The 21,592-nt window shown below is 38.4% G+C and overlaps 1 protein-coding gene across 1 annotated transcript in view; it reads right to left on the bottom strand.

The window, feature by feature from the left end:
* The window catches only part of ST6GALNAC5 (ST6 N-acetylgalactosaminide alpha-2,6-sialyltransferase 5), a 196,092-nt gene extending 180,025 nt beyond the window's left edge, over positions 1-16,067 (bottom strand). Inside the window, exons 1-2 of the mRNA XM_049771782.1 lie at positions 15,868-16,067; positions 14,642-14,953 (exon numbers count right to left, since the gene is read on the bottom strand). Of these exons, the coding sequence (XP_049627739.1) occupies positions 14,642-14,953; positions 15,868-15,882 (327 nt within the window). The 5' untranslated portion in view covers positions 15,883-16,067. The remainder of the gene's footprint in view (positions 1-14,641; positions 14,954-15,867) is intronic.
* Between the last annotated feature and the right edge of the window lie 5,525 nt (positions 16,068-21,592).

The following is a 21,592-nucleotide window of genomic DNA, read 5'->3' as shown; positions in this document are numbered from 1 at the left end:
ATACATTTAGACAAGCAAATAAGATGTGTATTTAAAAGAGAACTGGTCTTGAAGAGCAAGCCCATTATTATGCTGTTGATGATTTTATTACTATCAGTATCACTATTATTATTATTATTATTTACAATGCTAGGCAACACAGGACTCATTCATGCAAGGCATATACTTCATCACTGACCACATCCCTGCTTTGCATAATTTTACTTCAAATATATAATGAATGGAACCCCCAATCTTGGTCTTATGCATCAGAGTTTTGCTCTCATAATTTGGTTCCTGGATCAAAATGAGCAACACCACAGATGTGTACATTAGAAATACAGACTTTTGTGTCCTACCTAAGAACTAAGATTCAGAATGTGCATTTTAAGACCTTTCTAGTGAGTCATACATAGATGTTTGGCAAACTCTGCAAAGGGTATGGCATATTATATCATAAACAAATCATAAATGATATTTAAGATGAGAAGAGTGCCTGTATCATTCTGTTACAAGCATCAATATTTATTCTATGTCTCATACCATATAGGCTCCATGTGCTTTTCTGCACGTCTTCTCTTCCCCTGAAACAAAAAGCCATGATGGTGTTCCAATCCCCTGGATATTTGTGAGTGATAAAGCTATTAAAATAAAACTGAGTCTTGCTTCAGAATGTATGAGACAAGGAATGTCTCATGTATGAGACAAAGAAATGATAGGATTTAGGATTGTGATAGAACATATAAAAGGACCCTAAGGAATAAGAATACAATAGAAAAATATTGAATGAAATAGACAGACTTCTGACAAGCATATTTATATAAAAGTCACAAGCAAGATATTTTATATTATGTATTTAAGGAAGACTTAATTATTGATGAAAAATAAAAATGTCAAGAGATTTAGTTTGATCAAATTCAAAACTAGATCAAATGCAATGATGAAAACTTGAAAATATTTCCTAAGTGATATAATTAGTTGTGGGGCTCCACATGCCACACAGTAATCCAATCCCAGGAAAATACCGCAAAAAATATATCCGGCCAAACTTCCAAGAAAAAAGAGAGGTCCAGGGCTCGAGAGACAGCATGGAGGTAAGGCATTTGCCTTTCATGCAGAAGGATAGTGGTTCAAATCCCGGCATTCCATATGGTCCCTTGAGCCTGCCAGGAGTGATTTCTGAGCGTGGAGCCAGGAGTGACCCCTGAGAACTGCTGGGTGTGACCCAAAAACCAAATTAAAAAAAAAGAGAGGTCCAGAAGCATTCAAACTCTGCCTATTCTGCTTGCCAAGTCCAATAACCTTTATTAAGTATTTTAATCCAAACTGGGAATGGGGGTAGGGTAGAGAGTGCAAATAAAAGATTTATCATGAGCTATTTCCCTTTAGCTCTAGCATTATTTTACATGCGGAAAGGGGATAGATAAGTGAGAGGCAAAAAGTCAGGGGAAGTCTTTGTTTTGGATAAAACAAGTTGTAATCCAACAATTACTCGCCAAAGTAATTACAGTTTATCTAACATTCATTTGTTCTCTTGCTTCAAACCAACAAATATTAAGGGCAGACCTTAATACATATATAAAATTTAAGTACATAAAAATAATTAAAAAATTATAGAACAGAAAGATGCACACAAGTCAAAGAGTAACCAAATAAAATCTTAACATCCATTTTAACCATAGTAATAATAATATAATAAAAGCTGACTTAAAATTATATTCCTATATTTCTTAAATACATACAATTAACTAATTAGGTCTGAAAAATAATAATATTAGTAATATAATGAAAACTATGGCAGAATTAAATTACAATTATACAAATGTACTAATAGAAGATTACATGAATACTTCCTCCTACTTTTCAAAATGTTTGTATTAATTTTTGACAGAGAAATACAATTACTGCAATTATCCTTCTATCCTGCCCTTTTACTTATTTGTTTTGCATGGAGTTAGATATAAGAAGGATTACGGTTATGGTATGTATGGTATGGAATAATGGAAGATAGAGACCCGAGTGCTGGCATGAGAATTGGAAGGATGTATAATGCTAATATTCAACGTACTCTTACGACAGACTAAAATTCAGGACCAGACCAAGAAGTGATGAATGGGTAAACAAGATGTAGTATGTCCACAAAATGAAATATTTTCCAGCTATCCAAAAAGCAAAGTTCTGATACATACTATTAACTTTCTACACCAGTGAAATATCTGACACAAAGTAACAACTGAATAATCCCACTTTTATGATATATCATAACCTCATATGATAAAGACCAGATAAAGTCATAGAAAGTAGAATGTAGATAACCAGCATTGGGAGACAAGTTAGGTAAGAATAAAAATAATGGGGCCGGGCGGTGGCGCTGGAGGTAAGGTGCCTGCCTTACCTGCGCTAGCCTAGGAGACGGACCGCGGTTCGATCCCCCGGCGTCCCATATGGTCCCCCAAGCCAGGAGCGACTTCTGAGCGCATAGCCAGGAGTAACCCCTGCGCGTTACCGGGTGTGGCCCAAAAACCAAAAAAAAAAAAAAAAGAATAAAAATAGTTATTAATGGTCTTTAAGTCATTTGGTTGTGGAAAATTTGGGGATATGGTCAAAACTATTGACAATTATGTGAATGTACTTAATATTTCTGAATTGAACATTTAAAATGTATCAATGGTTAATTTTGATGCTATTTATGTGTCTCTGCATTAAAAACATTCTAAAGTTAATAGAAATGATTCAATGATACTTCAATATAGAAGATAAAAGGGCTCAGATGGCACAATAAAGGATTGATTTGATAAAGAGCTTGTTGGTAAAAAAAGATGTACATACTCAGACTCATCTCTTCCCATTGGAGCCAGCAATCAAATTGAAAAAAAAAAATTATCTCAAGCCAGTTGCCTAACATGAAAAGGCAATCCTTGGTGTCTGTAATGATGGAATTATTCTACCTACACACTGAAAGAGTAACAACAATTTTGGAAATTATACCTTCAATCAAGAAATAACAATATATTTGAAAATATAAGGTAAAAAGAAGAGTTCAGAGATATCACTGAGTATGCAAACAAACCAACAAAAGGAGTTGCACAGAATAATCATAGAACTCAATACACTGGATTAAAATATGATAAAGAAACTAACATTCTATAAAATGAGAAGAAGAAATATGGAAAAAAAACTGCTGATAGAGATGGAAGTACTAGTAATTTATATTATGAAATAACTTTCTAGGAAAGTTACAGCAAGGAAAACCATACTGCATTTAGATAAAGAGCAAGAAGGGAATGATATCACTGAGCAGAGACCAAAAAAATGAAAGCAAGTGTGTGGAAAGGGCCCAAAACTGATAACAAATACTGTATGACAAACCATCATATCTAACCTTGTCCTGAAAGCCCATGTTGGCTGTTATAGACCATGCCCCCAAAAGCTACTATTTAAAGAATATTCAGATACTCATGAGCTACTATTAAGAGAATTTAGAAAATGGTAACAAGTATAACAAAGGGATTAAGGTACAAACATAGGACATGCTCCACTTGGGTCTAATCCATGAATCACTCCCTAGTGGCCAGTGGCACTTCAGGACCAAGCAGCACTGAATTCTCAGGCTCTGGCACTGAACTGTCCAGTCCTATTTGTAGAGATTTGCTGAGAGTGGGCCCTTTGTCCCTTGAGCATCATGTGGAAAGTTCCCCACAAAAGGAATGATTAAGGTAATGATTTATCGAAACTTAAATGCTATGGAGAATATTCTGAAGTTGAGTAACTAGATTGGCAAAGAATGAAAGGTAGGAATGGAAACAACATCATATTTAGGAAATTCTGGTGTAGAGGTCAGGGAGATGTCTCAAAAGGCTGAACAATGCATTCTTTGAATGGGAAAGTTCTGGGTTTGATACCTAGCAGCATATGGTCCCCTTAGCACAAAATGCAGCACCCACAAATATGTTGGAGGAGTATAAAGAAGATATTCCAGAGATGTATATACTTTAAATATTAATGTGTGGAGTATTAAATACAGATCTCAAGGTATTCTAACTCTAAGTGGAATATAATTCGGTTTAAAGTTATTAAACAAATTAAATCTTAAAAAAAGAATCAGTGAACAGTTTGATTCATACCCATAATCATGCCTTACTGGTAAAACAATAAATACCACAAATATTAATTAAAAGGCAAAAAGCCTGCCACATATACAAATACTTGATAGGTATGAAAATATGTAAGAAGTAACATTAAATTTTTAACATTAACTGTCTCTTGGTGCTATTTTCTTGCCTTTTGCCATTTGGAGGAGACAATGTCTATATAAACATTTACAACTGGATAGCAGAAAGATGAATTCCTTAAATCTAGTCCTCTGGCTATATTCTCCCTTATTTTGTTTTCAACATGCTCTAGTGAAGAAGATGGAACAGAAAGAAGTTTTTCTGACATAGAATGCATTCCACACTCTTCAGTATGGTCTTCAGGCAGGGTTTGAATGAATTACTACAGTTTGGTGTTCACAGGTGAGCAAGATACATAAAAAATACAGTCTGATCTCTTTCAATACTTTAGATGTGCTAAAGGGTGAAACAGCATGAGGATGGCCCATGGGCCTGTTTAGAGTGGTTGACCCCTTGCTTGGCAGACCAATCAATGCTAAGATTCATAACTCTTAAGGGATTCTGAACCTGTTGCTACTATAAAGGCATTATAAAATGCATTTTATTTTTTATATGTACTACAAAAATATTTTTTATTTTTTAAATTATCTTTATTTAAACACCGTGATTACAAATATGATTGTAGTTGTATGATTTCAATCATGTAAAGAGCACCCCTCTTCACCAGTGCAACATTCCCACCACCAAGTCCCAAATCTCCCTCCTCCCCACCCCACCTACACCTGTACTCGAGACAGACTTTCTACTTCCCTCATTCATTCACATTATTATGATAGTTCTCAGTGTAGTTATTTCTCTAACTGTACGCATCACTCTTTGTGGTGAGCTTCATGTCATGAGCTGCACCTTCCAGCCCTCATCTCTTTTGTCTCTGAGAATTATTGCAAAAATGTCTTTCATTTTTTAAAACCCATGGATGAGTGAGGCATTTCTGCATCATTTTAAAAAACAACCAACTTGTTAGTTTTCTCTAATATATATATATAATATATATATTCCAATGTAGTAATATGTCAACTAATAGTTATCTCTTCACAGATATGGCAGAGCCCACATCAAGTCACTTTCACTTGGACTACTAGTGAGCATTTCAAATTATGACCTGAGGTCATAAAGAGAACCTCTTCAATAGCAGAAGAAAAATAATCAGCTTTATTTTCACTTTGATCTGTATTCTTTATTCCCACTCAATTTTGTTCATTTAGTTCATTCCTGATTGATAAAACATTTCTTTCTGACTCTTCTTTCAAAGCATTTGGATTAAGACTCCGATGTATTTCAGAATAAGCCCAAACCCACAGCACTGTTAATAAGAATAGTGGGTACAGGGCCCGGAGAGATAGCACAGCGGTGTTTGCCTTGCAAGCAGCCGATACAGGACCAAAGGTGGTTGGTTCGAATCCCGGTGTCCCATATGGTCCCCCGTGCCTGCCAGGAGCTATTTCTGAGCAGACAGCCAGGAGTAACCCCTGAGCACTGCCGGGTGTGGCCCAAAAACCAAAAAAAAAAAAAAAAAAAAAAAAAAAAGAATAGTGGGTACAATTAAAGGAATTAGTGACATCTAGCTTCATTCATTCTTGCTGGGTCATTGATGGTGGGACACTACACAAATTCTTTGACTCTTATTTCCTATAGTCTGACATATAAGAAGAATGCATCACTCTCAATACTCAGATAATTCACAATTTGAAACAAGTGAAATGAAAAATAAAAACAGATTTATGATTTCTCATACAAAGCAGAAGCAGATATCACTTCAAGAAATGCAAGACAAGTTGGAAATCCCTGAAAACCATCTGGCAGGTGTGACATTTCCAAGTATCTCCAAATATGAGTCCCATAAAACCAGAATTCATTCATCCATACATACCTATATACAAAGATACAGATATTGTTCCCCACCAAATGTTCCTTAGTGAAGTAGGAATCATACTCCCTCTTGGTAAAATGTACATGACTTTATAGCCAATTTCCTTCCAATGCAAGTGAAACAGGTACTTTACTTTTCTTAGTTGTTAGCAAACAAGTGATTTAGAAGAATGATTATTGCTCTCTCTGTAACTATGAATGGAAATGAAAGCATTTCCTCCATCATACTTCCAAAAGATCTATATCTGGTAAGATGTATTATGCACCAAAGTCTCTTTGGATAAGTTTATTTTAGAATAAAGTCCTTCCCAGTAGAACTGAGCATCTTCCAGCACAGTTTTCTAGGCTTAAATTGCACTATTGCAGGTGGATTTAATTTCTCTCATAACCAGTAGGCATTATGGAGTCTCCACAAACAGCTTGATTCAGCCTTTACCAAAAAAGCCATTGTTTTGCTTGTCAGTATGTGGTATTAGGATGAGCTGTGAGGTTCAAAATTAGACAAAGTTGAAACACCATCTGGGATCATACTGAAACTCTCGTCATTAACTACTGTGAGGCAATCCTAAACCCCAAACACTTCTGTTACTCACGAAGATGCATTCAGACAGTCTGCTTCCACACAGTGGGGTGGCCATCGCGGATGGACTGAGACACTGAGACAGATACCTCAGGGCTCTTCTCTCTGGCCACCAGCATCGCTCATTTAGATCACAAAAACAGCTGCTCACTGGTCCCTCTTCTATAACCTAGCATTGCTCTGACCTATACAATTCCAAGGTCATAGTGATTCACTAAAATACAACCTCAGTGGGTTATCCACTATCCTAAATATTCTTTAAGGATTATCTCTATAGTTAGTGATATAGAGTATTTGAATACAAGTTTTGTATATGGAAGTCCTGGGCTTAATTAATATAGTCCTTCGATCACCACTGGAAATGGCCATAAAATTCTCCAAAGTTTTCAGAATAAACTCCAATCTCCATGAATTACATAGTATACAACATTTTGATTCAAATTTGCACTGTAATTTTTTTGGGAGAGTGTCACACCCAGCAGCGCTCAGGGGTTATTGCTGGCTTCATGCTCAGAAACCGCTCCTGATAGGCTCGGGGGACCATATGGGATGTTGGGATTTGAACCACTGTCCTTCTGCATGCAAGGCAAATGCCCTACCTCCATCCTATCTCTCCAGCCCCTGCACTGTAATTTTATGTCTGTTCATCTGTCTCCCTGTAAATCTGTTTCATGAAATCACTAGTCAAAACTAATTCAGAGCTGTTTTCTAGTTTCTACAAACAATAGTAAGTGTGTCTTAGGTATACAGTACTATTTGATAAATGAGGGAATAAATAATTTCAGTTTAACTTATGTTTTTATTTGTTTGTTTGTTTTGGTTGTTGGGCAACACCCAGTGATGCTCAGGGGTTATCCCTGGCTATGCACTCAGAAATCGCTCTTGCCTTGGTGGACCATATGAGACTCTGGGGGATAGAACCGCGGTCTGTCCTAGGTTAACATGTGCAAGGCAAATGCCCTACCACTTGATCCGGCCCCAAACTTATGCATCTTTTTATTGATGTTTCACAGCCATATACGGTGGTGTTCAGACTCAATCTGGCTTTATGCTCAGAAAACACTTCTAGCACTGTTCAGGCAACTATATGGGAAGCTGAAAATCTAATTTCGGTTGGCCATGAGCAAGCCAAACCCACCTTACCTACTGTGCTATCTTTCCAACCTCCTAATTGTTGCTTCTACAAATAAAGTCAAGTCTAAACATTACATGATGTGTCATAGAACTCATAAGAAAAAGACTTAGCCTGTCCCCTAAATCCCATGAAAACATACTGTTCTGTAGTACAGGGATTCCTGTATATCAATATCTATCAGTAAACATCAGAAAAGGTCAGTGGATGCTTCTCTGTGTTTAAAGGACAGAATTAAAAACTATGTGCCATATACTTGAACTCATTTTCCCCTTTTATTGTTTCAATACTTCCTGTAATTACTAAAATGGATCCAAATCTTTTCTATTACATATAATTAAAGCAGGGCTCTATCCACACAATACTTAACAGAGATGTGTTGAATACCAGCATATCTGAGATACCATTTTTGGCTTCTGGAGATATTAAAATAGAAAGATTTGTGATTGCCTAACCGAAGTAGATTGCCAAATCAAAAGTATGTACAAGATATAATGCTTTGCTTGTTAAAAAAAAACAGAAATTATTTTTCTTCTCCACTATGAATTTTTCAAGGTAGGGACAATGTTCTTCCTCTCCTTGACAATCCTGTGTCTGACACATAGATATTGTAGATTCAGTGATCTACTGACTGCTGGAGTCAGAAGATAATGTCAGATCACCTCTGCACTGAGCATGTGTCTGGGAAAACTTTAGGAAGGAGAGAAATGAGCTGGGACTCAGTTCTCTTTAGCTGGGAAATAAAAGGAGAAAAGGTATTTCTTAATGGAAGAACAGGATGTGTGAAAGAGTAGTGAAGTTTCTAGGGTATATGACACCTGGGCTGAGAGGGGCAGGTGAGAAGTGAGATTAGAAAAGTCAGACAGACTTTATCTGGCTATTTCTGCAAGTCATTCTAAGGAATCTGCCTCAATACTTCAGGCAATGGGAAGTCATGTAAGGCATGAGCAGACTATGCATAAGCAGACTAAAGGCCACTATGCAAAGTCTCCAATGTGAAATTAATTTTCAACTATGCTTTCCATCAAAAAAATGCTTTGTCTCTGCGTATTAATATACCATGATATCCTTAGACTTTTGAGGTTCTCAGAAACATAGACCTTAGCCACTGAAAAAATATAACACGTGAGTTTCCTCACTATGTTGACTAGAGTTTCATTTCTCCATCTTAGGGAAAGCAGTTTTTATTAAAGTGATTCTAATTCTGGATGAGTGTTACATACCAGAATTTAAAAGAAATCAGTGGCTGCCTGCAGAATGCAGTACTTCAAACTCTTGGCTAACTGGCTCTGCAGATGATGTGCAACCAACTCCCCCCACAACGAGGAAGGTAACTCCCTTAATGAGGGTTTTGGTCACGACATTTTTCTGCAAATAATTAAACATGACACTCCTTTCAGCTTAGTTTACTTTTGAAAGGTAAGATCCCCTCTGATTTGCAAATTGTTCCAATTACATTGGTACCATGCATTTTATATAGCCTTTAGAGTGCCCACCGCTAAGTCCATTGGTGGAAGTGCTTATTTTAACTGTCCAGAGGCATATTCTCAAATTCATTTATGAATAATAAGATGTTTAAATATTTATTTCTTCCCAATAACTGAGTAGGCCTAGGATCTTCGTTGTAATAAATTCTGTTCAAATAATGTTGAGTCACTGCTGAGAAGATATTGGCACTGAATTTCTCTTATGATAATGAGATTCACATCAGAGACCCACATTACAACCCCAGATTTGCCACTAGCAGGAGACTGGGCAAATCTGCCACCCTTCATGAATTCCTTTTGATAATTTTGAAGCTTTCCTTCTAGCTCTAAAATTCTGAGTATATTTTAGATATCTGATTAGAACAAGACTGTAGAATTAAAATAGTTACAGAAGTACAAGTGGTGGTAGGATAAATTGATATTTATGAGGTATAGCTATTTCCCTTTAGAATCTTCAAATAGATACTCTTAAGACAAGTTTGCATGAGAATAAATTAAAAATATTTATATAGTCAGTTATCCAACAAATATTTATTGAAGACCAGTCCTATCTTCGCTATTATGTTAAAGGTTGGAAATATAACATCTCAGTTATCCAAGAGATGATTACCAAACAGTGTAGAGAGAAAACTTTAAACAATACCAGCAAATTGGAATAAATATCATCAGAGATTGAATTATACAGACAAAGCTTAAAACTCTGATTTAATTTGTTACAAATTTAACACAATTCAGGTGATGATTCTTAAACCATAATGTGCACAAGAATCAAGGAAGCTTGCTAAAAATGTTAATTCCTAAATAATTTATTTATTTAATTATTTATATTTTGGTAGTACTAGTGCTAGAATCTAGGGTCTTTTATACTTACATACATACATACATATATACATATATATATACATACATACATACACACACAAGCTTATCGATATGCTACATCCCTGGTCCAAGATTCTTTTTTTATTTTTTGGTTTTGGGGCCACATCTGGCAGAGTTCAGAAGTTACTCCGGGCTCTATGCTCAGGAATCATTACTGCCGGGTTCAGGGGGCCATATGGGAAAATAAAATTTGAACCTGGGTCTGTTGTGTGCAAGGCAAATGCCCTTCCTACTGTGTTACCACTCGAGCCCCTATTCTTATGTTTTTAAATGATTTCTTCTTCTTTCAATTGCATAATTATTATTATTATTATTATTATTTTCAATAAAGAAATATGAGACATAGCAAGGTTTGATCTTTCTTGTAGAAAAGCACTTCACATAGAAGAGGTAGCACTGACCTTGTCCTTCTTGCCCTTTTCACCTCCAATTATTTTAATTTCTTTCGTAAATATTTGTGTGATCATTAAGGATCATGTACTGATATAAAAACTAGGGTTAAACTGGTCACCACATACTTTGCTCTCAACCTAAGTGTCTCAGGATGCTTAGATGATAAGCATCTGATGTTTTGGGAGAGAGGACAGACAATAGCCAAAGTAAACTTTTAGATTAATTCAGAAAACATTAAGTATTCTAAAGAAAATAAAACAGACTCAGATAATAAAGGGTTACAAGAATACAGCAATTTAGAATATAGCAAGCAGCATAAAAACTGAATGAACCAGGAAGTTTTGAGCAAGACTTTCCCCATGAAGAGAGGAAATAGGAAATGCAAAGATCCTGAGGCATAAAAAGTACCAGAATTGAGCATGGCTAGAAATATTTTGGGACTAACCCTATGAAAAAGTCAAGAAATACTTCTTGTTCTTTAAGAACAAACTTCTTTTTTTAAAAGGCAACCACAATGCTGTAATTCCTTACCTATAAAAAAAACTGTTCTTTTCACAACTCTTTTGGTAGGTGCTTTGTGTTAATAGGGTTTCACTATAGTTGACAGATTTTCTTTTGTAATACTTGAACACCGATTTAGCTCACTTTGAAATTTTTGGGGTCCGAATTAGTTATTATATACTACATGGCTCAAATATCCTAAAGTAGAGCTTAATTTAAAAATAAACTTGTTTGTTTGTTTGTTTTGGAGTCACACCTGGCAGTGCTCAGGGGTTACTCCTGGCTCTATGCTCAGAAATTGCTCCTGGCACACTCGGGGGACCATATGGAATGCCTGGATTTGAACTACTGTCTTCCATGCAAGGCAAATGCACTACCTCCATGCTATCTTTCTGGCCCAAAAATGAACTTTTATTTCAGAGAGACAGAGAGAGAGGTATCTTTTAGTTTGATTATATGGTATTTTGTAACTTTAAAAACAGAAAATTCTCAAAGCTATTTTTGTCAGTGTTTGGCTGACCTGGTTCGAAATCCATGATATTTCTACTCGAAGGAATTGGGAGTAATGCCAGGATCCAGCTATAGTAGCTGCAGTGACAGACATGTAACTGGATGTAAATGAATTGGTGAACCTTTGTGGGGGAAAGGTCTGAGCAAACACTGTGGGATAAAGAAAAACAGTCTAAGAAAATAAAGTGCCTTCTTTATCACAAGAAATGCTAAGCAGGCTTCACTTGGTCATTGTGAATTACAATTTCAGTTCCCATCATTTGTAAAAGAGGGAGAAGGAAATGCGACCATGGAAAAGTGCTATTTTAGGCTTCAACACATATTGCTCATCACTGACTTGACTTGCAGCATGTCTATCAACAAAAGTACATAGTGATTTAATCTCCCAGTAATTCAGACTGCAGCCCTAGGAGACAAGACTATCATTGTAGACAGACTGTAATTTGTGAGATTCAGGTGCTGGGGATTAGGACCACCTGTTGAATTTAATCTTGGAGCTAGAAAGTTAATGCCATCGTGTAACTGAAATAAACACTACATATTTATCACACTTTGGGACCTCCAGCCATGGAGATGTGACCATTTTCCTAAATGGTATCTGTAATGCTCTCCAGACTCTGTAAATCAACAGCAAATAAAAAGTCTGTTGGAATTCTGATTTAATATGCAGCAGCATATGGCTTGGTGGTCATCACATTCAGCACATCCTATAATTTTTCTAAGGCCTGATGAGAGTGCAAAAAAAAAAAACTATAAGCAATCAAAGTATCATCTGGCAGCATAAAAGAATAGAAAAGCTTTCATTTCTTACCCGTCCTTATGTTAATTGGTAAAAATTTTCCTCGAAAATTTCCCCAAAGCCAACAAACGATTTCTAACTCTGCTCAAGCCAGACAATAGGAAAATCATAAATCAATCTATCTAAACAGCAACTTTTGGATGAATAAAAGAAACATTTTATCCACGTCCCTTCATGGAGTCAAAAGTCAGTCTGTGCCTCATTTTCAGCCATCTAAATAGTAGTTGTAAAGAGGATCAATGATTGCATTTAGGGAAAAAAGTTCTGTGGGACAGTTGGGGTATGGTCTATTGAGAAAACAGAGATTTGTAAGATTTTTTTCAGTGGTTCCTTTTCTCCAGGTGGGGCTCAATTCCATCAAATTTGAGAGACATTGGTCTGCTGTGACAGTATTTCATTAGCATCAATTATCTTCAAAGACCTTTCTAACCACATTTATGGATTCCAAGAACTTCACACATAGTTCTCACTCACAAAACACTTCACAGTTTATAATATAATTTTGACTCCAGATCATCTTCATTTCTCAGAGCTTCAACATTCCTTCTCCTTCCAAAGGGCTGTATTTATTTTTAATTAAAAGGGCTCTGATGTTAATAGCCTCTAGGCTATTAACAGTCTTGCTTTCTGTACATCAGGACCCACAGGAAGGAAAATATTGGGAATACATTCCCAAAGGAAGGTCAAAGCTTTCAGTGAATTTACCTTTTGACCTTCCCTATTAATTAAAACTATACAGATGCTAGATAGTTATTTCAACAAAACAACAGCCACGTGAATGTTTATATATAACATGCTAGTTATAGATAAATATCACATATTTCCATTCTGAAGCCAAAGTATAGACTTCTCGAGAACTCTAGATCTCTAAACTATACACTACAAATACAAAGCAAATTCACAGCTTACAGAGAAAAACTGAAGATGCAGTTCTAAGACTGAAGACCCTCTGCCCTTTGGGTTTTGAAAGTACTCCACCAGTGTCTCTCCCACACTAAAATATTCCTAATGCAAGATCCCTCTTTCCTCTCTACCTGAATTCTTTCCAGCGCGAGTTCAACATGTACAAAGAAACTTTCCTTCATGCTTCCTGAATAGCAATCTTCTGCACCTCTCAACTACAGCAGTAGAGTTTTTGGCACTTTGATGCAGATGCCATCATTCTTTCTACATTTTATCTTTCTCTCTTGGTAGCCAACGTTCTGTCCACATTTTGAAGTACACCTCCCACTCCCAGGCAAAGATCCCTAAAAGGTTAGATCCTGGACCCTCCCAAATCCTTAGTACTACTTTGAGTTGCACAAGTTGGTCATATTTTGACTGGCACTTAAAAAAAGAAACAAGTAAAAAGTTTGACTTTTTTTAAGTCTACAATCTTGTCACAGAAAGGAGAAGCTGCCAAATATTACTTTAGTCCGGAACCATGAAAGTTGCAGAAATCTAATAATATTTTAAAAAGTCGACTTTAAAAAGTTAGGTAGTTGCAAGAAATTCTTTACCTCTATAAAGCCGATGCAGAATGGAACTGAATTTTAATAAAAACTATATTAGAGTTTCAAATAATGGGGAATACCTTTAAACTGTGTTAGAATATCTTTCCAGAATCAGAAAACTGGATTAGGATACTCCCAAAGGCTTCACACAGCGAAGGCATGCATTTATTGTTTCAGGGAAAGAAGTCTCTATTTTTTAAAAAATTCATTTTATTCATTAATAGCCAAGCCATGCAGCAGCTTCCCAGAAGGCAGAGGGAACCAGACCCTGGGTGATGCGTTTCAAGCCAATGGAAGCTCAGCCCTTCTATGCCAGCCTGGGCACTGCTCCCCTGGGCAACCCAGAGAAATAGAACCATCCCAAGCAGAATGACAGGAGAATTTGGAGCCTCAGCATTGGCTGCAACTCATTTAGGGTTTTCTGCTACTCACACCACCTAGATCCCATCGCGGGGTGTCTTCCTACCAGGGTGCAACTAGACACCTAACTGGAGGCATCAGTAGTGCAGCTACTCACTGGTAGCTGAAATATTGGGGACTCAGGGATTCTAGTTTCAGGGTCGTTTTCAGTTAGGAAAATTAGACTTTGGAATCTTGTCATCCCATCCTTTTCCCTGGGGGGTTGAGGGAGCGGACAAAAATAAAATAAAATAAAATAAAATAAAAACTTTGCATCCTGCCTAGTTCAGACAGATAGGAATTTAACCCCAAATCAGATCTATCCATCCCCAAGCACACACCAGCCGGTCCACTCCCCCTTCCATCCAGCCTCTGAAGGGCACCTACTCACGGCGCCTTCCCGCTCAAGTGTGCGGGGATCCCCAGGTGGCAGGTGAGCTGTCACCTTGTGGTCCGCTACGCCCAGGTATCCTTCCAGCGGCCGCGGTGCAGGGGGTGACCCGGGGCGCGACTGCGGGCTGCTCTCCATCGAGGGCTGTGCATTGCCTGTCGCCGCGGTCTGCTGCCTTTGCTGCTGCTGCTGCTGCCTTTGCTGTTGCTGCTGTTGCTGCTGCTGTTGCTGCTGCTGCTGCTGTTGCTGTTGCTGCTGCCGCTGCTGCTGCTGCGGCCGCTCCTTTTGGCCGCCGAGGCTGCTGTATACAAGCAACAAGCTGGTGCACATGGTGGTGAGCGCTAAACACACTGCCAGACCATGGCGCTGCGGGAGAGAGAAAGAGAGAGAGAGCCTGAGAGTCAGTCCATCAGGCCAGAAAGTGCAAATAAAAGAACCGCGCTGGGGTCGGGAGGACCAAAGCTGACCCGAGTTCCAAGCGATGGTGCCACCGGGGACACTCCTGGGGACACTCCCGGCTGGTCGCTGTTCCGGGCCACCGCCGCCTCCCAGGTCCCTCGGCAGGGGGCGGGTTGGTGCGCGGCGGACTGAGCCCTGGGCAGGGGAGAGCTGTCACTTTGCGGGGTGCCCGGGGACCCACTGTCCACGCTCAGCAGTTGGAATCGCAGATCTTGCACCGTCTGTCTCTTACTCTCTTCTTTCTTTTGCTCATCTCTCTCTCTCTCTCTCTCTCTCTCTCTCTCTCTCTCTCTCTCTCTCTCTCTCTCTCTCTCTCTCTCTCTCTCTCTCTCTCTCTCTCTCTCTCTCTCTCTCTCATCTCTCTCTCTGTCTCCCTCTTTTTCTTTTTCCCACCAGTGGAGGTTCTATCTTGCAAGTTTGAAATAGGACCAGAAAGTCCCTCTCCGCACCCCCACTTAGTGGATGGAAGCCAAACGGGGTGGCGTTGCACACCCCCACTTCCCGCCCCCCCACCCCGTGCAAAGTAAGCCCCATTCTCTCCGCTGCGCCCTCGCGGACCTCCAGCCCCAGATGCAGGAGCGCTGGCTGGGCAAACCCCAATTTGCATCCTGATCCCCCAATTCCCGAACATGCAAAGCCGGGGCTCAGGGAAGGGAACCCAGAGCTGGTGGAAGGAAAGTTGTCCCTTCCGAACAAGCGACCTGGAGACGCGGGGTTAAGCGCCCCGGGAGCTCCCCCGTGCGTCCTTGGGACACGGTGCCACGGTTAAGGATGGGGGTCCCCGCCGGTGGTACCCGGAGGAGTTGCCACAAACGACTCACCATCAGGGTCTTCATTTTGGGCACCTCTTTTGTGCACAATCCCTCAGGCACGCGCGTCCGGGCTCACTTTTTCTGGCAGGGGGTCCATGCTGGGCGAAGCGGTGGAGATCAGTCGGGGTGCGCGGAGCCGGGGAGCCGCGGGACCCAGAAAGCGCCGCCGAGGCTGAGATTTAGACACTGAATTAAAAACTGAGCCGGACCCTCCGAGTCTCTCTGCGATCCGCACAACTGCCGCCCGCCGCCGCCCGCCGGGTCCTAGAGAGCTCGGCATCGCCTCTCCAGCCTCCGAGTAATCATCTTTTTTTTTTTTTTTTTTTTTTTTTTTGCCTAGGAGTGGAATTTCTGGGGTGAGAGAGTTAACGCCCGCTCGTCTCCCCCACCTCTTCTTGGTCTGCGGAGCTTGTCTTTTATGAAGTCATCAAGTCTGAAGAAAGGAAAGCCCAGTTGGGACTCTTGAACATGACAGCCATCTGGTGAATTCCAAACTCAAATTTTGATTTTGTCATTTGGGGTAAAAAAAAAAAAAAAACAGGTCAGTGGTCCCCCCATCCCCAAATATCATAGGACTAGTTCTAATAGCTTGCACCTTATTTGTGGGGCTCGTATAGGGAAATATTGGTCACTAAATGGGCTTTCTAAAAATTACTCCTTTCAATTTTCCAACTCTAAGCTTTCTAATATCTTTCCCCTTCATTTTACCTGTAAGTTTAATTGTATGCAACTATTACATTTCATCTCATTTATTTTGTTCAGCTTTTTTTTAAAAAGATATTACAATCTACATTTTTATTAGCTATACATATATTACAATCTATATTTTTAAGGAGGTCCCTAGTTTTAAAGTTTTAAAAACTGTCAGCACGCCACATGATCAACTGGACCTGTAGATTGTTTATTTTAATGAGAGATTTCTGGCTGCGAGAGATAAAACTATTTACTGCTTAATTCCCAAGAATCTAAGACATTTGATGTTCTCTTTAGCAATGCTCTACTGCTCTACCATCCATAATTTCACATTCAGAACTTCAATTAAAATTTAAAATGTATTGTTTTATATATGGAGAATTATACTACAATAGTCTGTTTTATGGATACTCAATCCTCTGCACTGAATTGCAAGTAGTATTTGTTAAATGTCTAATTTAGTGAAAACCATATTTCTTGTGAAATTACTCAGGGAGAATAGTTGTCTTAATGTATTACTTAACACCTCACCTGTAGCTGTGTAATGTTAAAGATTACATTAAGATGAAAATGATCAGCAGGCCAAGTGAACCGTAGGCACAATAAGAGCTTTCTCAAGGCCAAAAAAGACATTTCAATCTTTTTTTTTTTTTTTTTAATCTTAGCTAATCCATTGCTGGACTGATGATATAACAGGAACTATTTTTAACTTGTGAAGCATTTTCTCATTCTGAATATTAAGACAGGTAAAATTATTTTAACTTGATGCAATGACTAACAATACCAAACTTAGGGAAAGGGAAGAAGCGCTGGGGATTTAGCCTTTCAAGGAAAAAAAAAAAAATTTGAAACACCATCCCACATTGCCAGCCCTTGAAGCTATTTATTCAATTTGTGCTTTAGGCATGAATAGTACCAGTTGTTAGGGCAGGAAAGCAGCAGCCTGAGGAGAATCTTATCTGGTCTTGGCAATTCTTTATTGTATGGTTGCACTTGACACTCAAATTAGTGAACAAAGGACCAACTTGATGAATCATTGCAAGCAGATTATCTGTGTTTCTCCAGGATTCCTTTTCAGATGCAACTACACACAGCTCCTGCATTTTTCATGGTCCTTCCCCTTCCATCTAGCAAGTTGCACAGTGACCAATAAAACACTTCTAATACATTTTGACATGCCAAACAGAGCCATCATAGTTATGATTTAGACTCATGGCAGCACGTTGGACATCTGTTACACGATATGTCTGACCAAATTCATTAAGCTTATGCTTTTTTTCCCCATCCCTCTGGGGATAGCAGTTAGCTGGTTGTTAAAGCTACTTATGAAATGACCAGCGTAAATTTAAAACTGTAATTCTGAACTTGATTTGAATGATTTCAAAGTCTCTAATGAGATTGATGAGATTGTTTTTAGTCCCTCTGGCCCAGGAAAAAAATATACAAGGAGGAATAAAGGACAGAGAAAACAAGAAATAAAGGAGTACAGCCTGATACTAATGAATTCTGTGATCTTTAAGTTCATCATTATTTGCTATCTGGAGGTGCTATTTTAGGTGATGCAGATACAACTAAACTCTTAAAGTTCATGAGATCTGTAGTGTATGTGTAAACAAGCATGTGAAGTATGTAAGGTCAGTTCATAGAGAGACAAAAAGAGAAGAAAATAATAAAGGTTTTATGGAAACACTCAGCAAGAGTGGGAGTTATTCCTGGCTTGGTACTCAGAGATTTCTGACAATGCTCAGGGGTACCAAGGATCAATCTGGGATTGGCCATATGCAAGGCTAATGCCTATACTCCTTTACTACTCAGCCCTCAAAGTTTGTTATTGTTGCTTTTGTTTATCTTTTTTTCTAGCCACACTGTGAGGCTCTCAGGGATTATTTACTTGGATTACTTACTTGGATATTACCTAGATTTTTATTATTTTATTTTTACTTACCTGAATATTATACCTGGATCTGTGCTAAGGGACTCTGTAGCACCTGGGGCTGAAGTGGGTTCAGTCACTTGCAGAGTAAGAACCTTCTGCATTATTTCTCCAATTTAACATGTATTTATTGTGTCTACTATAGAAGACACCTAGTCTATACTAGGCACTAATATTTATTGGAGGTATCTAGAGAAACAGAGAAAATCACAGTTCAGATCACTGTGCAGAATATTCTGAAGGAAGCTCTGAGTTAGAGTTTCTTTCATTTTTGTTTATGTGTATGTTTATTATTTTTTGTTTATGGGGCTAGACCCTGCAGTGCTCAGGGCTTATTTCTGACTCTACTCAGGGATCACTCCTGGTGGTACTTAGAAAACTATATGCTATGCAAATGATTGAACCTAGATTAGCCACATGCAAGGCAAATGACCCCTTTCCAAATTGTTTATTTTCTAAATCTGTGAAATGAGTCTTTATGCTACAAAGAGCTAGAAACTACACACTATTTGTCTTTCAACTTGGGAGTACATGCTTATTTAAGATCTGATAAGCCTTGATATTTCGAGGCCACCTACCTATGTTTAAGTAATTTTTGCACACTTTTAGTTAATAATTAGAATAGCTAGAAAGAGCACAAGGGCAGCATACACAAATACTTGATTGACTTCAAGACAAGGAGAGAAGTCAATAAACCTTTTTCAGTCCATCTAACTTGTCCAGTTCAATACAAAGTGAGTTGGGAATCACAATCTGCTTCTCAAAAACCTGGTAGCTGATCGATTTCTCACCATTTAAAATTTTGCCACATTTCTGCCTCTGGTGCCATCACATTCAAGCAAACAGACTCCTACTTCTGAAATTAAAAAAAAAAAAAAAGAAAGAACAAGAAATCGAATGGAAGAAAAATAAATTGAGTGTTTCACAATGTAGGTTATGTGATAAACTGAAGGCAAGAATTTATGAAACAAGACATGTCAGGATGGGCAGGGAGGATGTGGAATTTTGGGCTCAGAGAGAGAATGGCAATCTGAGTATTGGGCCACAAAGGTACCGAAGAGACAGAAAACATTCTTTTACACCTCTATGTGCATACAGTTAGGATTCTTCTTATTTCAGAAACAAAAATATTAAACTTTTTAGAGGTGGATTCAGAGCAGAAAACAAGGCAATGTGCACTGCATTTGAAATACAAATAATTACCACCTTAAGATATGAAAAGGAAAACTTCCTTTAATGCTACAAAAGCAGAAAGCTTGATTTGATATTTTCCATGTGTTTTTAACTTGAGTTCATGTGTAGTGCAGTTTCTAAATGGTCTCTACTAACCAAACTGCACCTAGTCAGTTTGCTATAAGTCTCTATAGAGTCAGCCAGAAAGAAACCCAGATTCTGCGTTCTTCCTCTTACCAGTTCTCTTACTTTGTGTAGGTTACTTAGCTATGATTTTGTTTCCTGAACTGTAAAGTAGCAATGGTAAGAACACCAATCCAAAGTATTAAAGTGGTGGTTATATAAAATACTATAAATATTAACAGATTATTAGTTACTATTAATTGGTATTTTATATTGTGGCTAATAAATTGAGTCGGTTTTTTTGTTTTGGTTTTGGTTTTGGGCACACTTGGTGATGCCCAGGGGCCACTCCTGGCTATATGCTCAGAAATCGCTCCTGGCCAGGGGAACCATATGGAACTACCAGGATCGAACCCAAATTTGTCCTGGGTCAGCTGTGTGCAAGGTAAACACCATACTGCTTTGCTATTGCTCCAGCCCCTAATAAATTGAGTTTGAAGGCAAAGCCCAGAACTTGCTCTACAGCTACATAACTTTGAGCAAAGGACTCGAAAAATTTAAAGGGGCTCTTTTATTTGTGGTGATGATGGGGCTCTAGTACTGGGTAGGCCAGGCTTGACTATACTCAGTGATCACATCTGATGGGGTTTGGGGACCATCAAAGGTACCACAAATTGAAGCCAGGTCAGCTGTATGCAGGCAAGCACCATAACCATTGTACATCTCTCCAACCCAAATCTTTAAAGTTCTTATTAAGATATTGGGGGCTGGAGCGATAGCACAGCAGGTAGGGTGTTTGTCTAGCACACAACCAACCCAGGTTCTCCCCCCTAAACCTGCAGATATAATTTGAGTGCAGAATCCAGAGTAATCCCTGAGTACCTCCCCAAACAAAATATTGGTGTGCCCCCCAAACAAAATATAATACTTATAATAAAAAATAAAGATATTGTTTGTGAGACTGCTTTGTACATGATAAAATTCTCTATCAGCAAAGATAAAAAGAATAATTCATTCATTAACACTATCATTGGACATCTATGCTGTACCAGATACCATTCTAGGCCCTGTGGATATGATTAAGTCATGCATAATCTCTATTCTATAAGGTTTATAGTTAATCTGGAGCAATAAACTTATATAATAAAAATTTCAAGCAGTAGAGGAAAAATCAGGGTAAAGCACCTAGTCACTGAGGCATTCAATGGCATGGATAAAGTGAAGAAGTGATGAGACTGTTTGTAGCAGGTATTCTAGGTGATGGACCACTATAGGCAAAGGTAATAAAGTCAGAATTGATCAGTATCTTGAAAAGAAAGAAGGATGTTGGTTAGATTAAAGTTGAATGTTGGGGAGCAGAGAAATAGGGCCAGATCATCTAGGGCATATAAGTCATGAAAAAGACAATGTCTAGGAAATCCATTAGAGAGCTTAAGGGAGGAGGCAAAGAATCCTTTGAGTTTTGGAAACTCTAATTTTCTAATTGCTGTGTAAATAGCTTTTCAGGGAGCAAGAGTGAAGCAGGGGCCTTTTCAGGAAGCTATTGTAGGAACAGGTCATAAGAACTTTCAGAAGAAATTATTGGTTTTTAGACTCTGTGGATTACTGGGTCTAAAATATGTGAGGGGAAAATAAAGGAGACAGGCAAACTGCAAAGATTTTGACAGAATTTATGGAAAAATAAAGGTTATTATTTTACGATGAAGAACAATGGGAAAACAGATTTGGAGAGCTGAGTATAGAAAATCTGGATTTAGATATCTCAATGTGGGAAGTCAGAGACATCTGAATTTCAAGTATGATGTTGGGCTA

Source organism: Suncus etruscus, chromosome 4 (assembly GCF_024139225.1).
Source record: "Suncus etruscus isolate mSunEtr1 chromosome 4, mSunEtr1.pri.cur, whole genome shotgun sequence".
Classification (NCBI taxonomy): Eukaryota; Metazoa; Chordata; class Mammalia; order Eulipotyphla; family Soricidae; genus Suncus; species Suncus etruscus.
Note: the sequence above shows the minus strand (reverse complement) of the source record. Positions and strands in the feature narration are given on the sequence as shown.